Source organism: Ursus maritimus, unplaced genomic scaffold, assembly GCF_017311325.1.
Source record: "Ursus maritimus isolate PB19 unplaced genomic scaffold, ASM1731132v1 scaffold_15, whole genome shotgun sequence".
NCBI classification, from domain to species: domain Eukaryota; kingdom Metazoa; phylum Chordata; class Mammalia; order Carnivora; family Ursidae; genus Ursus; species Ursus maritimus.
In genome coordinates this window covers 11,741,038-11,760,079 of record NW_024423897.1, presented here as the reverse complement: position 1 = coordinate 11,760,079, position 19,042 = coordinate 11,741,038, and the positions used below count along the sequence as shown (strand labels likewise).

The window sequence follows — 19,042 nt, the reverse complement described above, 5'->3', positions numbered from 1 at the left end:
TGTCAGGCAAAGGAAGCTGCAGCAGCCTATGGCCTTCAAAAACTGCAAGCCCCCCATAGAGAAAGGGGCTGGGGGCTTTATAGGGAAAAAGAGGATCTAGCCAGTTTTGACATGAGTTGTGAATGTGCTGCCAGCTTCTGTAGTAGTTTTCAGGTGGCACTGAGTTCCTGAAACAAAAGGCTAAGAACAGAAGAGGGGAGGTTTGCAGAAGGGAGGAGGGAGGTTTGCGGAAGAGAGGGAAAAGGATACTCAGTTTAAAATCAGGCTTCAGGAAAGCATTAGTGTAGCCATTTGATTTTTGCTCAACTTTATGCTTTAATTTTTTTTTTAATTTTAATTTTTTTAAAGATTTCACTTATTTATTTAAGAGAGAGAGTGTGAGAGCAGAGGGAAGAGCAGAGAAGAGTGAGAGGGAGAGACTCTCAAGTATACACCCTACTGAGCATTGAGACCCTAAGATCATGCCCTGCGCAGAAACCAAGAGTGGGTCACTTAACCACTGAGCCACCCAGGTGCCCATGATGCATTTTTTAAAAAAAGTTATTTATTTATTTAAATAATCTCCATGCCCAACGTGGGGCTTGAACTCACCACTTGGAAATCAAGAGTCACATGCTCCACCAACTGAGCCAGCCAGGGCCCCCTCAACTTTGTGATTTTAAACAGTTTCAGTATGGGTTCTTTAAATATTCTGACTATAAGCCCTTGTCAGATATATGTATAAAGATTTTGCCCCTGCCTCCCAGTTTGTGATTTACTTATTCATTTTCTTAATATTGTTGATGGATATGTTATTTTGATAAAATGTATCATTTTAACATTGCATAGTTCTCCATGACTACAGACCTTCTGCTTGTCTCATAGAGTTTACTATGTGCTGTGTGCTCAAAGTGTCTGGAATATAGAGTTAAGTGGGGTTTTTTTTAACTCTATCTAAATAGCATTTTGTTGTTGTTGTTCTTAAATTGTTATAAATCCATAGTCCAGAACAGTGGTTCAAAATTTAACTGGGTATAATCATTGTCCTTGAAATTGTTAAAAATAAGATTACTGGGCTTAACTCCTACAGAATGATTTTGTTTCGTAAGTTCTGTGGTACAGGCAGATTTGTGAATCATTCATCTAGAACTCCTTAATGCTTGGCCAAACTTAAAGCTACTCCACCTACCATTTTCTCAGTCCGAAGGCAGCATAATGTTAATAGAAATGACCTGTTGCATTTTAACTGTTGGGTGCTATTACCACCAGTGCCTTTTACTGTCCTTTGAAATAGTTAATTAGGAGGCACTGGGCAGAAAAAGGACTGAAAAACTTTACTAAGATTCTGTTGCAATTAAGGCATAACTGAATAAAATATTTCAGAACACGAATCAGTTGCATGATCTGCATGCTTTCCAACTGTGAGCTCTTGCTTTTCTTCTGCAAGAGAAAATTGCAGCAAGTCTTCACAGGAAGTTTTTTGTTTCTTTGTTTCTTCTTCTTTTTAAAATAAATTGGTTCTCCTAATGGTTTTGCTAATGGACCCTAACTTGACATGCAATTAAACATGAAACTTCTCATTGGGTATTTTCAAGACTGCCAGGGGGAATCAGCTGCCAGTTTACTGCAATGTGGAAAACGGCATGAGATTCTGGGATTGGAATCAAAATGCTAATTTAAAAGGTCGAGTGAAGCTGAGGCTCACGTTTTTGCGTGCCTGCGCTCTCTTCAGGCAGAACAAAGACCCAGGCAGAAGAGGCAGAGGCTGAGACTCATCCCAAATCTGTTTTCCTGAGATAATTTTGGAATCATGCCTGAAATGCCGGAGGACATGGAACAGGTAAGAGCTAGCTTTTCCAGAAATGAAGCAGTCTGGAGTTAGTTTCTTTAAAAAGCATCCCAGTGAATGTCTGGTAAAAACCACAAGGGTGTGTTAAAAAAAGAAAAAAAAGAAGCGGGTGTCATTCATTTCTGTAAAACATGTAACTTTGGAATATGGAAGAATAAACCAACTTAATTATTGACCCTGGGAACCATGTTTTGAAGAGCTCAGCTAAGTCTCATTAATTGACAAAAATAAAATGCAAAACAGAACAGTGGTTTCATTTACCAGATTAAATGCAATGATGTAGGTGAAGGTTCTATATAAGTAAGGATTTTACCTATTAATTGTGTGCTCCAGCCTTTCTTTGTCTAAGCATGAACTGAATCTGCTAACATAACTTTAGCTCCAGACTGCTCTCTCCGAATTTATACTTAGCCACCACAGGAACTTGGATATTGTCTGTACAACGATGGCATTTTTGTGCACAAACTTTCATCTTTAAAGAGAATGAATAAAAACTATACATGAACATATGCCTCTAGAACTATACTGTTTACCTGGGAGGTATCAAACCAGATTCTCAAAGGTAGACAAGAAAACTCTTGTTCCTAACTCTGGACAAGGCTGCTCTGAGAAGAAAAAAATTAGTAATTGCATATGCATGTCCTTAAATCTTCGCACTGTACACTTAATTTTTTCTTCTTACCAGAACGATCAGGTTGCCTCAGCCATTGCATCTAGAAATTAACAACACCAACAAAAATCCCAGTTTTTAAACCGGAGGATTAGGAAGATGTGGAATTTGCCTCCCCTACCCACCCACCCACACTCACCTTTTCTTTGTCTGCAGATTATGAATGTTTAATGCTGGGGCAGTCCTCTCAAGGACTCTCTGAATAATGCTAAACTGACTAACAGTAAACAGGGTAAAAATAAACATCAGAAAGTGAGGGGCTTCAGGCTCTCTTCCCCCACCGTTCCAAAGAAAGATTGTTTACTCGAATAAAGAAATGAATTCCTGTTGGGGGGTGGGGTAGAAAGGAAATTCACGGGGGCTCAGACAAAGAAAAACTTTTTCAAAAGGCTGCTTAGTCTTTGGCTCTGAAATAAACCAAAAGGGATTATAAAAATAAGGCCTTTTAAGAAAAATCCAAGACGCGGTCACGCCTCTGGGCGACTTGTAAGTCTTGTCTCCGGCGTGTCTGGGTGAGAACACTCGGGACTGTTGGGTGCAATGCTGGCGAACCCTACACGTTCCATGGCGGGTTTTTTCCTGAGTAAATTTCACAGGCGTCCCGGCCGACAGGAATTTTGCTGTTTCGAGCTGGGAAGGAAACCAGTTGCCTGCGACGTCTTTCTCCGCACTCAGGGTTGTTGTTCTGATTTGCTACTTTTAAGAAGCCATGCAAGTGGTGGAGAGTCTAGCATTACTCTCCCGGCTTGGCTGCTTATTTAATTTGCAGTGGTTGTGGAGGCCAAGCTCGCGGAGCCCGACGGGGAAGTTCCTGATGGGATTGCTTCTCAAAGGGGGTCGGATGGGCTCTGGACTCCTGTTCATTCCGCTAAAATGTAGAGTCCCTGGCTCTATTACCAGATTCTCGTTTTGTATTTATGGGTACAGTCCGAGAATCTGTGTTTTGAAGAGGCACCCGGATAATTCCTCCCCCTACCGGCCCCCTTTTTATTTTTAACTAGTTAAAAATAGTTTGACTTATTTTGAATTTCACACGTACCACTTTTTAGCATCCCAGAAAGACAAATGGCTTGTTGAGGTGTTAATGACTCAGATGCCAACACTTGTATTTTTATTCTTTGTCTTTCTAATACTCTGAAAAAAACACTCCTAATGCTGCAGAGATAGATGTCCACTGTCCTCCCTCCTCTCCGTCTTCCCCAAACCCACCTCCTGGCTTTAAAATGTTTTCTCCTACTTTATGTATTACATGCCCAGTTGATTCTTATGCACTGCGCAGTCTGGAAACTTGAAACTCTAGGCGATCCAATTCAATCCTTCCCTAGTCTAGAACAAAGACAGAGAGAGAAAAAAGTACATAAAATAGACAACCCCTCCCCAAACAAAACTTGAATTCACTGTGTAAGGCAAAGGCCTTTGTTTTATGTATCCCTTTAAGAGTTGGCGAGTGGGCTGGGAGCGTACCGAACGCGCCCGCCCCCTTTCTGGGGCATCGGCTGAGCGTGGCCAATCAACGGTCCAGGCCTTGGCGGCGGAAGCCGGAAGCGGAGAGCGGGGGCCGGCCCGGACCTAGGGAGGCGGGCCGAGGGCGAAGGAGCTGCGGCCCGTGGCGGTCCTGGGCTGGAGGAAGTGGCGGTCGCTGCGGCGGCGGCGCGAAGACGGCGGGCATGGTGGGGCGGGAGAACGAGCTCTCCATCCACTTTGTTCCCGGGAGCTGCCGGCTGGTGGAGGTGAGGGAGTCGGCCTGGGGGTCTCGTAGGAACCGGGAATGCAGAGGGGAACGAGCGTGGGGGTTCGATTTACCCTGCGCATTCTGCAGGAATCCGAGCCCCCGGCTCTGAGTCGCCCTAGCACCTCCTTCCCAGCTCTGGGAGGAGAGGGCGGCGCCACCGAGTTTGTTTACCCCCGTGCTCACCCGTCAGTGTTTGCTCTTCCAGTCCTGCGGCAGGAAACGAGTGGTCTGGTTTCACTCTGGTTCTTCTGTCTCCCCTCCCAGGAACGAAGAAGGGCTTTTCAGAGTTCTTTCGGTTTTGTTTTATCTCTCTGAATTTTTTTCATTCTTTGTTCGTATCTCTCAATCTTACCAGTTCTTATCTAAGAAGGAGAAAGTGTTTTTTTAGAAATAGCAGATTTGGAGATGACAACTTACTGAACTCTTAGTGCAAGGCACTATGTTATGCACTTTACATGCATTATTAATCGTCATAACTGTGAGATACTGTTTTTGCTCCATTTTGCAGATGAGAAGATTGAGGTTTACATGATGAGTTCTTCGTCCAAGTTAATTCAGTAAGCTTGGAGCCGAGATTCAGATACAAATCTCTTTCACTTTCTCAGGCTTCGAACCGCCATGGAGGTTACGTAAAGAAAGATTGTTACTGTGGGAGAGCTATTCCAGACATCCCCCTCCTCCATTCTTTCTTGTATTTCATTCTAGGCCTCCCAGCCTTCAATCCACAGGATATATCTAGCAATGGGGAAAAGAAGAATGTTAATGCCTAGACCGATGTGTCTTGGCGGAAATAAGAAAAGATAGGGGAGATAACTGTTCTTGATATTGCAGAATTTTTATGCTTCCGAGATGTAGTATATTTAGTGTTTCTAATCACTTTGCGGTTTGGGGGGTAAAGTTAGGCTAAATGGACTATTTAAACTTCTGTGTTGTTCCTATGTGCTCCCCAAAGTACTGAATGCATAATAATGTTACACGTTGTTTACATATATGCCTCGGTGTGTGTAAAGCTTAATCTTTTTTCACAGGAGTTCAGTAGACTGAGAATAGGTTTTCATGATTTCCTTCACTAAAAATGATGCACCCTAAATCTTTTTTTTTTTTTTTTTTAGATTTTTTTATTTTAAAATAATCTGTACACCCATCGTGGGGCTCAAACTCACAGCGCTGAGATCAAGAGTCTAAAGCTGTACAGACTGAGCTGGCCAGGGGTCCCCATCCTAAATCTTGACACATATTTACAGCTCTCTCAAAACATGTAGAATTAAAATTGACTTGTGAGAAGGAGGATGCATTACAGCTTACATCGGAGAAGGCGACTGTAGTGGTACCTGTTAAGACGGTCTTGTAGGGTAGAAATAGGGTGACAGTAGCAGTTAGACCAGTGTCACCTAGGTAGTCACAGAATCTTGAGTTTTTTAGAGTCCAGTAATGTCTGCGCAGAGATCTGCTTCCTGGGGAATGTTGTATGAGGATCAATTAAAGAAATGAATAGGAAACTGCCGAATTTAAGAGGTTCTAAAAATAGCAAAGTATTGTATTTACCACTAAAATTTAAGAAGATCTCTATTTAGATGTTAGTAGTGTCTCATTCTTTTTTTAGGACATTTTTTAGTAGAAGATAATGTAAGTGTGCTAAGGAGAAATCACTGTCCCGAAGTAGTGTTAGATCATTTTGAAAGAGCCGTTTATCCCTTTACCTGTAGTTTGGTATTATTTGATTAGGTAACGTAATAAAAGTGGTACCTCTACATTTATTTATATGTTTTTAATTTTTTGAGAATTCTTTTGGTGTCTATAAATCTGGTCACTTGTAGTTCTGTACTTTTTTTTTTTTTTTTTTTTTTTTTTTTTTAGTATTTCCTTCAAGATTTTATTTATTTGACAGAGAAAAAGCACAAGCAGGGGGAGCAGCAGGAAGAGGCAGAGGGAGAAGCAGGCTCCATCCCAGGACCCTGGGATCATGACCCAAGCCAAAGGCTTAACCAGCTGAACCACCCAGGCGCCCCTAGTTCTGTACTTCTGAGTGTTTATGTAGTTAGAGGCAAATACATTCAGAGTAACTTAAAGTGATGCTTGATACTTTACATATAATAGAAATTAAGAAAGTCGACTTTTGAGGCAGATAATATTTTCAACTCTGTTGTGATTTGGGTTAACTACAGCTTCTTCATTCTGAGTTCTTTGAAGTGGATGGACATTCCAGTGTCTTGCAGGACTAAAATATTTTATGGAGTAACAGTCCAAAGTAATTTTTTAGAGGAATTTCATTCCTTTTCTTTAAAAAAAAAAAAAATCATGGGCGCCTGGGTAGTGCAGTCGTTAGGCGTCTGCCTTCGGTTCAGGGCATGATCCTGGCGTTCGGGGATCGAGTCCCACATCAGGCTCTTCCTCTGGGAGCCTGCTTCTTCCTTTGGGGCGCCTGGGTGGCTCAGTCGTTAAGCGTCTGCCTTCAGCTCAGGGCGTGATCCCAGAGTCCTGGGATCGAGCCCCGCATCGGGCTCCCTGCTCTGCTGGGAGCCTGCTTCTTCCTCTCCCACTCCCCCTGCTTATGTTCCTTCTCTCGCTGGCTGTCTCTCTCTCTCTCTCAAATAAATAAATAAAATCTTAAAAAAATAAAAAAATAAAATAAAAAAATAAAAAATAAAAACTGTGCTTTTAAAAAGCTTCAGGTGGATTTTTGTTTATATATAGAAAGTCAAAAATAGATATTTTTGTTTGGCATCTTTTAATTTTAGAGTGAGGCATATTTTATTTGCCAACCACCAATAAACTTGCAGTTTATGACAAAAATCTTGTCTTGGCTCCTATGGTGGTGACAGAAGGTGCTCATTGAGTCTCTAGAGAGAACTCTGTGAGAAGAGGAAAAATTACTTTAAGTAAATGAAGCTCTTTTCACTCTTTTCAGTTGCCTCTGTGTTAAGGATAATATGGAAAATGTTAGAATTGTAGAACTGTAAAGCTGGAAGAGCCTTAGTCATCTTGTCCACATGCCTCATTTTACTAATAAGGAATTTGATCAATAGAGCTTTCAGTAACTTCTCAAAACCACATTTTGTGGCAGAATAGTTAAAATTTAATCATTATGAAATCAAATAGAAGGTCAGAGGTTTAAGACAAAACTCAGTATGTGTTTGGCTGGACCATAGAAGCTAGAAAAAGTTCTGGGCCCAACCTTTTCCATTTATTCTCGGTAAAGCCTTTAACATCTCTGGACTTCAGATTCCTCAGTTTGGAAATATTTGCCCTGCTTGTCTAACAAGGCTATTCTTATGATCAGAAGGTATGATGTAGGCTTACACATAACAGTCGATAGTTTTCAAATATAAGATTGTGCAGTATCATTTCCGTTTTAGGAAATGCTTGCATTTCAGATCTCTGTTCTCTTTAATAAAGAAAATTCTTGAGCATTGACGTCTGACCATTGGGTACCATGGACTGTTTCCTCTTTTCTTCTAGGGACCTTACAAATTACCCCAGGCTATAAGGACATAAGATTGTATTTTTTCCACGCAACCTCATCCTTTTTTAAAGTTAAGTATATTAAATTCCCTAAGAGCCTTGCTGTCCTTGTAATTTAATACTGTATTTTATCAAGTCTAAGATGTACTTGATTATAAGATCATCTGGGCTCTGATTTTAAGATGCACTAAAAAGCAAAAGACACTGCCAGACTATGACACAGTAATAAGATGCATCTCTTTCATTCAACAGGGATGTTAAAATGAGGGAAAAGTGTGCTTCACAGAATCAGTGAAGTACGCAGAGATCTGAATCCAATGTTAGTAACCTTTGTGGAATACATATAGTTGTTCTTTGACTTTGTTTTTGTTTTCCTTTTTTTAACGGGAGAAGAGGGAAGGAAAGATGTTGCTACTAGAAAGGTAGATGACAATTTTTTGGTTTCTTTGTATAAGTTAAATTTTTCTTTAGGAAAACCTTGGACTTTTCCTGGAGTTCAAGATTATGCTTCTCAAAGGGCAGTTCCCAAATCACTGTCTTCAGCACATTACTGGGAACTTGTTAGAAATGCAGATTATCAGGACTTATCCCGGATGTACCAGATCTGAAAGCCTTGAGCATGATTCTTATACATAGTGAAGCCTAAGAACCGCCAACTAAGAACTGTTATATATTCCTTTCCTTCATTACTGTGAAGTAATAAAAAGTGAGAAACTCAGAAGAAACCAAATCATCGCTCTCTTACATTTTCCCAGGGATCTTTATGGTATTTATCCTGTGTAAATTGTTTTCTGATTGTATCTACTAGACTTGGCATGTTTTCTCTTCTTTACAAATCAGTCTTTGTAGAGCTATTTTCTTGCCAAAATTCAAAGAAAATATTTTGCTGGCTGAAATCCTTGTTTTCATAGATCAATTGGCTTAGAGCCAACTTTTACAACAGACAGCCTAGACGATTTTTCCTTCAATTTTTAAAATGTTTTAAAACTAAGGAAAAAATACCTTTAAGAGTTTACCATCATGTGGTTTCTTTCTTTTTCTTTTTTAAGATTCTATTTATTTTAGAGAGAGCAAGAGAGCACGTGTGCAAGTGGGGGGAGGGAGAGGGACAAGCAGGCTCCACCAGAGGCCCAGCCTGGGGCTCGATCACACTACTTGCAGATCATGACCTGATCAGAAACCAAGAGTTGGATGCCTAATCGACTGAGCCACCCTGGGGCCACCCCTTTATGCTATTGCTGTCAGCCCCTTTCATTTCAAATTTTCCTGTGGTAGGTATACCTACCTTGGGTGGCTTTTTTCTTTTCTTATCTTTTCTTTCTTTTTTTTTGGCTTTTTTCTTTTTAAAGATTTATTTATTTCAGAGAATGCGTGCGAATAGGCGCGCACATGCAAACTGGAGGGGCAGAGGGAGCAGGAGAGAGAATCTCAAGCAGACTCCCTGCTGAGTGTGGAGCTCAACACTGGGCTCAGTCTCACGACTCTGAGATCAGGACCTGAGCTGAAACAAAGCATCAGACATCTAACTGACTGTGCCACCCAGGCACCCTGTGGTGGCCTTCTTTAAAAAAAAAAAAAAAAAAAGCATAGTTTTAAATTATTCTGCTGAACTAAGGACTAACAAAGAAAGTTTATCTTTAGTTATTGTATGCTTGTTTAAAATTTTTTTTTTAAAGACTTTATTTATTTGAGAGAGAGGGAGCAAGAGAGAGCATGAGCTGGGGGAGAGGCAGAGGGAGAGGGAGAAGCAGATTCCCCCCTGAGCAGGGAGCCTGATACAGGACTGGGTACCAGGACCCTGGGATCATGACCTGAGCCAAAGGCAGATGCTTAACCAACTGAGCCATCCAGGCACTGTACTTGTTTAAAGTTTTTGACAGCCCAGAATATAACAACACTTGAAATAAAAAGACCCCAAATTGAAAAAATATAATACATCTTTTTTTTAAGTAGGCTCCACACCCAACTTGGGCTTGAACTCATGACCCTGAGATCAAGAGTCACACGTTGTACCAACTCAGCCAGCCAAGTGCCCGTAATAAAACTTTTTATTGGTGGTTTTTAAAATTGTAAATGTTGGTTTTATTCAGAGTTTGGGACATTTGGTGTTACCCATCTTGGGAAGAAAGGAAGTATTTAAACTGCTTTGGAAACAACTTTTTTTTCCTAAATAGTAGTTCCTTTTAATTTCATTGTCTAAGGAATTTTTTCTTTTTCATATAAGAACACAGAGTAGTTTAAAATACTTTAGTTTCTTTTTCTTTTTTTCCCTTTTTTTTTTTTTGTGTTAGGGTCCCTCTCCTGCTCTGCGTTAGTTTTAACTGGTTAGTTTTTTAAAACTGTTATTTTAAACTGGTCTCTTGGGTAAATTTAGAGTTAACTCAGGAACATTTACCAGTTTGCTTAAACTTGGAATATTATTACTGTAAGGACCACATGTATTTTTCCTCCACATTAATTCCTGTGAAATGTGAGTTCTCTAACTCAGACCTATCAGAATATGATAAATCAATGAGATTTGAAAAAAACTTGGGATTACAAACTGAAGACCAAAATTGTCAACTTGTGAATATATTGATGGAATACAGCCAAATAGTTAATCAGGGCATTAAAAATTAGTAAGCTTCACACTAATTGTGCATTTTCATAAACTGGAGAATGTAATTAAAATTGCTGTTTATTCATTTGGACATCATTGATCATTAAAATAAGATTTTCTGTTATTAACAGGAAATCGGGGCACCTGGCTAGCTCAGTCAGTGGAGCATGTGAGTCTTAATCTCGGGGTTGTAAGTTAGAGCCCCATGTTGGGTGTAGAGTTACTTAAAAATAAAATATTTATTTTAAAAAAAACAGGAAATCTAAATCTGATTAGGTATATCCTTAAAATATCATCTTATGTTCTTTTTCATGGATAGGATTAATAAAACCTTTTCTTAAGTGGTATAATTATTGCTGTAGCTTGATCTTCATTCTAACTTAAGAATTGTCTAATAGATCTGGGATATGAAGCAAACTACTTAGACTTGAAGTACTTAGTGAACAATGATGATAACTAATTTTGTAGAGAGAATATTTTCGAAGTAAGTAATCCTTTTTTCTCCCACTCACCTTTTAGGAGGAAGTTAACGTCCCCAGTAGGCGGGTTCTGATTACTGGTGCAACTGGACTTCTTGGCAGAGCTGTGTATAAAGAATTTAAGCAGAATAATTGGCATGCCTTTGGCTGTGGTTTTAGAAGAGCAAGACCAAAATTTGAACAGGTTAATCTTTTGGATTCTGAAGCGGTTCATCACATCATTCATGATTTTCAGGTATGGTTGAGTCTGTTTATTTTAACACAGAAATAAACTATACTAAGATTTGTCTATAAACTCTATTAAGAATTGTCTGGATGATTTAGAAAATGTTCTTGCTCTCAAGGAAATTACAGTACTTAAGCTCTAACCTATTAAGCAGCAAGAGTACGTAGTTGACCCTTGAACAGTGCAGGGTTTAGGAGTGCTGACCCCTGCACAGCTGAACATGTATGTATGACTTTTTACTTCCCCAGAACTTAACTACTAAGAGCCTACTATTGACTGGAGCCTTAGCAATAACATACATAGTTGATTAACACATATTTTGTATACGTGTTATATATTGTATTCTCACAATAAAGTAAGCTAGGGAAAAGAAAATGTTACTGAGAAAATATATTTACAGTATTCTATTTATTTTTAAAAAATCAGAATGTAAGTAAACTGATGTAATTCAAACCCATGTTCTACGGTCAATGGTACAGTGCACTTTCTTTTGTTGTTGTTTTTTCTGTAAGCATGGCAAAGTATATGCAGTCCTTAAAAAGACTGGGTTGAAACATAGGTTTACAAAACTTGGAAATTTTATAAAAAGCATTTTATGAAAAGCTTATGTTTGTGAGGTTTTCTTGTTAAGTATGACTTTCTATGCAAATGCCTTTTTAATATTACTGTAAACCTTACAACACTGCAAAGTAGATATTATCATTTCCATGTTAGAGATGACAAAGGCTCAGGTTAAATAACTTGTTGACCGTTGCTGCAGAAAAGTTACTGAAAAATTTAGGTTCTTTTCTATCTCTGATCAAATTGAGAGTTAAAGTTCTTTTCAGTAATGTCCAAGGGACACCTGCATCAGAATCACTTGGGGAACTTGTTCTTTAGGTCTCACTCCCAGAGATTTTAATTCAGTTAGTCTGTGTGGGGCCCAGGACATTTAAAGATGTACCCCAGATTATGCACATTCAAATTTTAAAACAACTCTAAGATTATGCTTCCTCAATAGTTGTTAAGGAAGGAGTTAGTTTGGTGTGTTTGTACATTAGCCCTGCCTGTCAGTGGTTTTACCAAATCTTCACCTTGCCTCATCTCTGGGAAGTAGATGCCCTTTCTTTACAAAGGACCCTGTGCATTCCTCTAGCTTCAGTCTTTTTTCTTTTTTTCCTTTTTTTTTTTTTTTTAAGTAAGCTCTAGGCGCAACATGAGGCTCACTACCCCAAGATCAAGAATCGCATGCTCTACTGACTGAGCCAGCCAGGTGCTCCCATTCCTATATCTTGATGTCTGTCACATAGTCCTGAAACAATCTCTTTACACATCCTTCTTTTCCAGTAGGTTATGAAATCCTTGCTCCTTGCACAGTGGCTTCGTATATAGCTGACATACTAAATACTCAACTGGGAGTAGTTTTTATGGATGGTTGACATTCTTTAAATGATTGGTCTAAGAGATTTGAATTTATGAACTTAATTTGTAATTGGTATTCTTTTAACATAGATTAATTAAATATTTAGGTCCTGTTAATTACATAAATGTTAGCTCTTTTCTCCCATCCAAATTAGAGAACAAAGCTTATTTTGAGAAATAATAGTTGTTGACTCTTGAGTTTGTCTGGTTTTGCCTAGGGATTACTAAATTGCTCTTTTCTTTTCAGGGCCTACATTTATTTTAAGGAAGTTTGAAACTTGAAAAAAGGAAGCATGACAAAACTATTACAGCAATTCTAAAAAAAAAAAAAATTACAGCAATTCTTTAGTTGAAGGAATGTCAATTTAACAAACCTTTTTTATGAATTGAGTTACTGTTGGAAGGCTGTAGCTCCCCTGTTTTACTCCTTTTGGGTTAACAATACATCAATGTTTAACTTCCAGCCCCATGTCGTAGTACATTGTGCAGCAGAGAGAAGGCCAGATGTTGTCGAAAATCAGCCAGATGCTGCTTCTCAACTTAATGTGGATGCTTCTGGGAATTTAGCAAAGGAAGCAGGTAATGATGACTTTATAAAATCTTCATAAAATATTAAATAATTGCTGAGTTTATAAAGATTAAAGTTTTCTAGGTCACTTATAAGAATTTGTTTATATATAATGAATAAGCTATCATAAATGCCAGTACAGAGTGATGTTATGTAATAATTTAATAGATTCTTTTCTTTCTTTTATGTCTGTCTTTTTTAGCTTCGATTGGAGCATTTCTGATCTACATTAGCTCAGATTATGTATTTGATGGAACAAATCCACCTTATAGAGAGGAAGACGTACCAAGTCCCCTAAATCTGTATGGCAAAACAAAATTAGAAGGAGAAAAGGCTGTCCTAGAGAACAATTTAGGTAAGACACAATTTCTGTAGCTCCTGATAGTTTTGACTGCTGAGGATTCCTTTTATATACATATATATCTATATCTATATCTATATATCTGTATCTGTGGAGATACATCATATATATATATATATATATATGTGGTATGCTATATATAAAACATATAAAATTTTGAAAAAATTAAGGAGCATAAATCATTGGAGAAAAATTAGAGAATATAGTTAATAAAAAAAGAAAAATAAGAATTTTAGAAATCATGAAGAATTCACAAATCCTTCCAGACTTCTTCCAGTATCAGTATATACATGAATGCGTTGTATAGGGGCACCTGGCTGTCTCAGTCAGTAGAGCACGTAACTCTTGATGATTTTGGGGTCATGAGTTCAATCCCTATATTGGATATAGAACTTACATTAAAAAATGTTACTGTATAAAGAAAAGAAATCTTATAAATATTTATAATGAACTTTCAAAAAACAGGTCCATATAATTTTTCCTAGATTGAGGCATTTGTTATTTTTTGTACAGTTTTTAAATTTCTTTTTTTTGAAGGTAGGGAGAAAGGGAGAGGTTGGGAGGGAGGGACAGATGGAGAGGGAGAGAGAGAATCTCAGGTTGGCTTCATACCCATTGTGGAGCCCAACGCAGGGCTTGATCTCACAACCCTGTGATCATGACCTGAGCCGAAATCAAGAGTCAGATGCTTAACTGACTGAGCCACCCAGGTGCCCCGGGTTTTTAAATTTCTATTTGTATGGCTCTTCTTTTCCCCATGTGTGTTTGTGAATACATACACATACATATGTGCTGAATATAAAAAGTATACCCTTATTGAAAAAAATTAAAAAGAAATCAAAATTGTAAAGGGTAGAAGTTCTTTTATAATGCTGGCTCCAAGAAGCACCAGATGTAGTTAGGTATGGAAGCATTTTTTGTGAATTTTTAAAAATGGTGGGTTTGGTTTTATAACCTGGTCCCCCCATATTTGTATTTTAATACATATTGAGTCATCTCTGGATTATCTTTTTCCTATCAGTGGCTGCATAGTACTTGATTTAATGATTCCTTGCACTGCTTTATACTATACAGTCTTTGAGAAGCATCCTGTAGAATAGACACCATATTTAGAGGCACTTAGATTTCCACATTTTGTTTTTTTGGGTTTTTTGTTGTTGTTGTTGTTGTTATTATTAATTATCTTGAAGGAATCATCCTTGAATACATACCTATATGTGGTTATCCAATATGCTAATTTAATTAAAAAGTTAATTTTCAGGGGCGCCTGGGTGGCACAGCGGTTAAGCGTCTGCCTTCGGCTCAGGGCGTGATCCCGGTGTTGTGGGATCGAGCCCCACATCAGGCTCCTCCGCTATGAGCCTGCTTCTTACTGTCCCACTTCCCCTGCTTGTGTTCCCTCTCTTGCTGGCTGTCTCTATCTCTGTCGAATAAATAAATAAAAAATCTTAAAAAAAAAAAAAAGTTAATTTTCAGTTAAAGTGTTAATTATCCAAAGTCTGTTGTAATTGCTCAGTAGGGACCAACATAAAATCTGAATGCTAATAATTCCTTAATGAATGATTTCAAGAATTACGTGGTGAAACACTCATAACTTTTATATAGATTCACCCCTTGTGAATGTGTTGTGTGTGTGCGTTTTCACCAAACTTGTTGAGAATTAGTTGAAATTCACCCCAAAATCTTTCACCATGCTCTTTATCTTTTTTTATCTTTTCTTTTTTCCCCCTAAGATTTATTTATTTCTTTATTTTGGGGTGGGGGAAGGAGCAAAGGGAGAGAATCTTCCCACTGAGCACAGAGCCCTGTCCTGGGCTTGATCTCACAACCCTGAGATCATGACCTGAACCGAAACCAGGGGCAGACACTCAACCGACTGAGCCACCCAGGCCGCCCCTGTGCTATTTATCTTCTAACAAGAATGTTCTTTACATAATTACAGTGTAGTTATCACACTCAGGAAATTTAACATTAATATGATGTTATACTATAATATATCATCTATGTAGGAATTTTCCCACTTGTCTCGATAGTGTCCTTCATTGCATTTTATTTTTTAATCTAGGATTCAAAGATCCCTCATTGCATTTAGTTGTCGTGATCAGTTTAATTTCTTTATTGTTATGATTGTTAAAAGTAATATATAAGAAGACCCCAAATGACAGAGACCTTTAAAAATATTCAGTATAATATTTGTTAAATGGGCATTATTATAGGTGAACTGTGTCATTTTGGTATGTTGCAAGTTTTCTACAACAGTATTTTTTTTTTAAGATTTTTATTTATTTATTTGAGAGAGAGCGTGCATGCGTGCACAAGCAGAGGGAGCAGCAGAGGGAGAGGGAGAAGCAGGTTCCCTGATGTGGTGGGTCTCGATCCCAGGACGCTGGATCATGACCTGAGCTGAAGGCAGACGCTTAACTGACTGAGCCACCTAGGCGTCCATCTGTAACTGTTATTTAAATCCACATACTTTAATTTTATATCAAGACTTAGAACCAGTCAGCTTTAAAAAATTTCCTGTTTTTACTAATTCCTAGGAGCTGCTGTTTTGAGAATTCCTGTTCTGTATGGAGAAGTTGAAAAGCTTGAAGAAAGTGCTGTGACTGTTATGTTTGATAAAGTGCAGTTCAGTAACAAGTCTGCTAACATGGACCACTGGCAGCAGAGGTTCCCCACACATGTCAAAGATGTAGCCACTGTGTGTCGCCAGTTAGCAGAGAAGAGAATGCTGGTGAGAATCTTTGGAAGGAAGAGTTCTTAACTTCTATCAACAAGTGACAAAGTGTTTTTGCTTTCTTTATTATTATATATAATAACATATAGCTTTATAATAATATAAATAAGTAACTACAAGTTTTTATTTAAAACTTTTTTTAAACTACAAGGCGACCGAACAAAAGTAGTTCGCACAAACAAAAGAAGCTTGCACATAGTAGGCTATATTTATGAATAGTAAAAATACTATGCTCTTGTGTTTGAATTTTTTCTCATATACTATGGACCCTGTCATTCTTTTATTGCAAGATGACTAAAATCTTGTATTTTTTCTTCGGATGACAAAATATGTCTAAGAAATCATTCTGTTTAAGATTTATGTAGTGCCAATGAAGAGTCTCCATATGAATTTATAATTTCAGCCATTTTAAGAATGATTTGCAATTTTTTGTTTATAGATATTTGAATAGGAGTTAATTTCAGACATTTGAGAGGGTTGCAACTAACTAGAATATTAATAGAGAAATGAGAGTGATTTATTTTAGAATGTTAATAGTTTTCTATAGTTTTTTAACACAAATTTATATTTTAAATATGTACTATGGGAACTGTTTAAAGATGTCATGTCTTATTAGCTCATACTGCAAAATCATTCTGTTATGTTTTGGTTTTAGCTTAGGATAATTGGAAATACTCATTAAATTGGCCTGTGTTTCCATAAAAATCTGTAATCATTCTTAGGATTTCCACCAAGTAAAATTTGGAGCCATTTATATTTTTATTTAAAAAAAAAAATCTTGAACCTAAATTCTAGAAATTGCTTCTCATATTTAGCTGGGTATATTTATAGGAATTTGATCTTAGGTATCTCATGGGGAGCATTCATTCCAGAAAGGAGTGATGGATTTTAATTCCTGGACTTTTAAATTTGCTTTTTTGTCCTATTATTCCTATATTTTGTCCCTATTATTCTTCTCAACTCAAAAAGTTGAAACTATTTTGAATTTTTATGTCCTTATTAGGATCCATCAATTAAGGGAACCTTTCACTGGTCTGGCAACGAACAGATGACTAAGTATGAAATGGCTTGTGCAATTGCAGATGCCTTCAACCTCCCCAGCAGTCACTTAAGACCTGTAAGTACATGGTGTTTAAAACCTCACTTGTTGAAAGCCCAGATCGATAAAAATTTTTCGTTGCTTTGAAAATATTGGATGACTTCATTTTTTGGTACTAATTAAATTGAACTTTGTATGTTGGTGGTTTATATTGTTACTTATCTCTAAATTATTGTGGACAAGGAAGCCCATGAGTATTGGTGAAGTTTATAGGAAAGGTATTGTCTTGATTATTTGTGTATTTTTCAAGGGATCAAGTCAGATTTTCAGTAAGGGCAAAGTGAAATAAGAGACTATAAAACTGCAACATAGGCTTTTCATTTATTTTTAATTTGTTTTTATTTTTCTTTAAAGATAACTGACAGTCCTGTCTTAGGAGCACAACGTCCAAGAAATGCTCAGCTTGACTGCACCAAATTAGAGACCTTGGGCATTGGCCAGAGAACACCATTTCGAATTGGAATCAAAGAATCACTCTGGCCTTTCCTCATTGACAAGAGATGGAGACAAACGGTCTTTCATTAGTGTATGTGCAGGTTTTTTGTTTTTTTTTTTAATTGAGAAGTATAGTATGTGGCACTTTTTAAAGAAAAAAAGGAAATAGTTTTGTATGAGTGCTCTTTAATTGTGACTCATGATCTTTCAGGTAAATGATGCTCTTGCACTAGTGAAATCGTCTAAAGAAACTAAGGGCAATAATGCCTCATTTGAAGTAATGATTTTTCTTTTTATCATTTTGTTCTGGCTTAACTTTGTTTGAGTATAGTAAATTATGATTCTTAAATACTTACGAGCCAGGATGAGACAGATCTACTGTAGACTTTTTCTTGGATGAAATGCATTATTCATTCCTATAACCTCTACATTTTCAGGACTTTTGCAACTGTTGACCTTTTTATGTTTTAAAGTGAGTTAAGTAGTATGAAAATCATCGGTGTTCATTATTTGCATTGCTTGAGCTCTGATCAAAATGTTTGAAGAAAGAAACTTTATTTTTGCAACTTACGTGCAGTTTTTAAGCTTGAGATATTTCAACGTGTTATGTATATTGGAACTCCTGTAGCTTGGTGCCTCCTGCTTTTGTAGCAGTGTATGGTGAGCACTTGGCAGAGAGCGTATGTATGTATGTGTATGTATTTTTTTAATATGTGTAAAACTATCCTTTTCACTCCATGTCACTAAGTGATATTTCATATCTGTGTTTATTCTAATAATGATGGGCCTTGTAAGTCTTTTGGCCATTCAAGAATAATAATAAATACGTACTGCTGGCATGGTAATGCTTAGTTTTCTTTTATTTACTTTTTAAATGTAAGGACCAAACATCTAAACTCACTGTTATTTTTTTGCTTTATTTTTTAAAAATTACGTTCTTAAATAACATCTGATGCGTATAAGACAATATACTTAATATGAGATATAAATAATAAAATAAACCCTGGTTAACTCTGCTTGAGACCTAGAGTGTTACAGATATTGTATCTACTTGTGGCAACTGATTGTTTTTTAACTAAAGATAACTATGTAATCTTGCAACATATTTACATAGAATGTTCCTTTCGAAGAATGCAGAGTATTTGAACGTATTATCTATACAGAGTAACATTGAGGTGACCTTAGCCTCAAGGATATTTTTTGGTCCTTAATAAGGAATCAGCATGGTGGAATGAAGTGTATGACTTGGCTTCTATTCAGGGGTCACTGAGAACCCTGGTTTTAGATTTTCTGATTTCACTTCCAGGGTATCCTTTCCCTAGGTTATGATTTTATCCTCCATTGGACAAAAAGTATTTTCTAAATTCCTAATTTACTTAGAGTTTTAGGTTTAGAGAGAATCAGGTTTGGATGATTTGTTTAAAGCACCAATTCCCAAACCATGT

The 19,042-nt window shown here is 37.4% G+C and overlaps 1 protein-coding gene and 1 long non-coding RNA gene across 3 annotated transcripts; one reads left to right on the top strand and one right to left on the bottom strand.

Moving 5' to 3' along the window:
- The first annotated feature begins 1,713 nt into the window (after positions 1-1,713).
- Positions 1,714-18,442, top strand: MAT2B (methionine adenosyltransferase 2B). Of its 2 annotated transcripts, none has more exons than XM_008692401.2 (7): positions 1,714-1,819; positions 10,811-11,005; positions 12,862-12,976; positions 13,168-13,320; positions 15,867-16,060; positions 17,067-17,180; positions 17,517-18,442. In XM_008692401.2, the coding sequence occupies exons 1-7, from the start codon at positions 1,790-1,792 to the stop codon at positions 17,685-17,687; spliced, it is 972 nt and encodes a 323-aa protein (XP_008690623.1). In that variant the 5' UTR covers positions 1,714-1,789; the 3' UTR covers positions 17,688-18,442. The 2 variants fall into 2 exon arrangements, with proteins under 2 accessions (XP_008690623.1, XP_040486253.1); XM_040630319.1 differs by lacking the exon at positions 1,714-1,819 and adding an exon at positions 4,048-4,228.
- On the bottom strand, positions 3,591-4,101 carry LOC121102751. The gene is made up of 2 exons (XR_005834831.1): positions 3,963-4,101; positions 3,591-3,824 (listed from the first exon to the last, which is right to left on the bottom strand). It is a non-coding gene; the product is annotated as an uncharacterized LOC121102751 (long non-coding RNA).
- Positions 18,443-19,042: the final 600 nt, after the last annotated feature.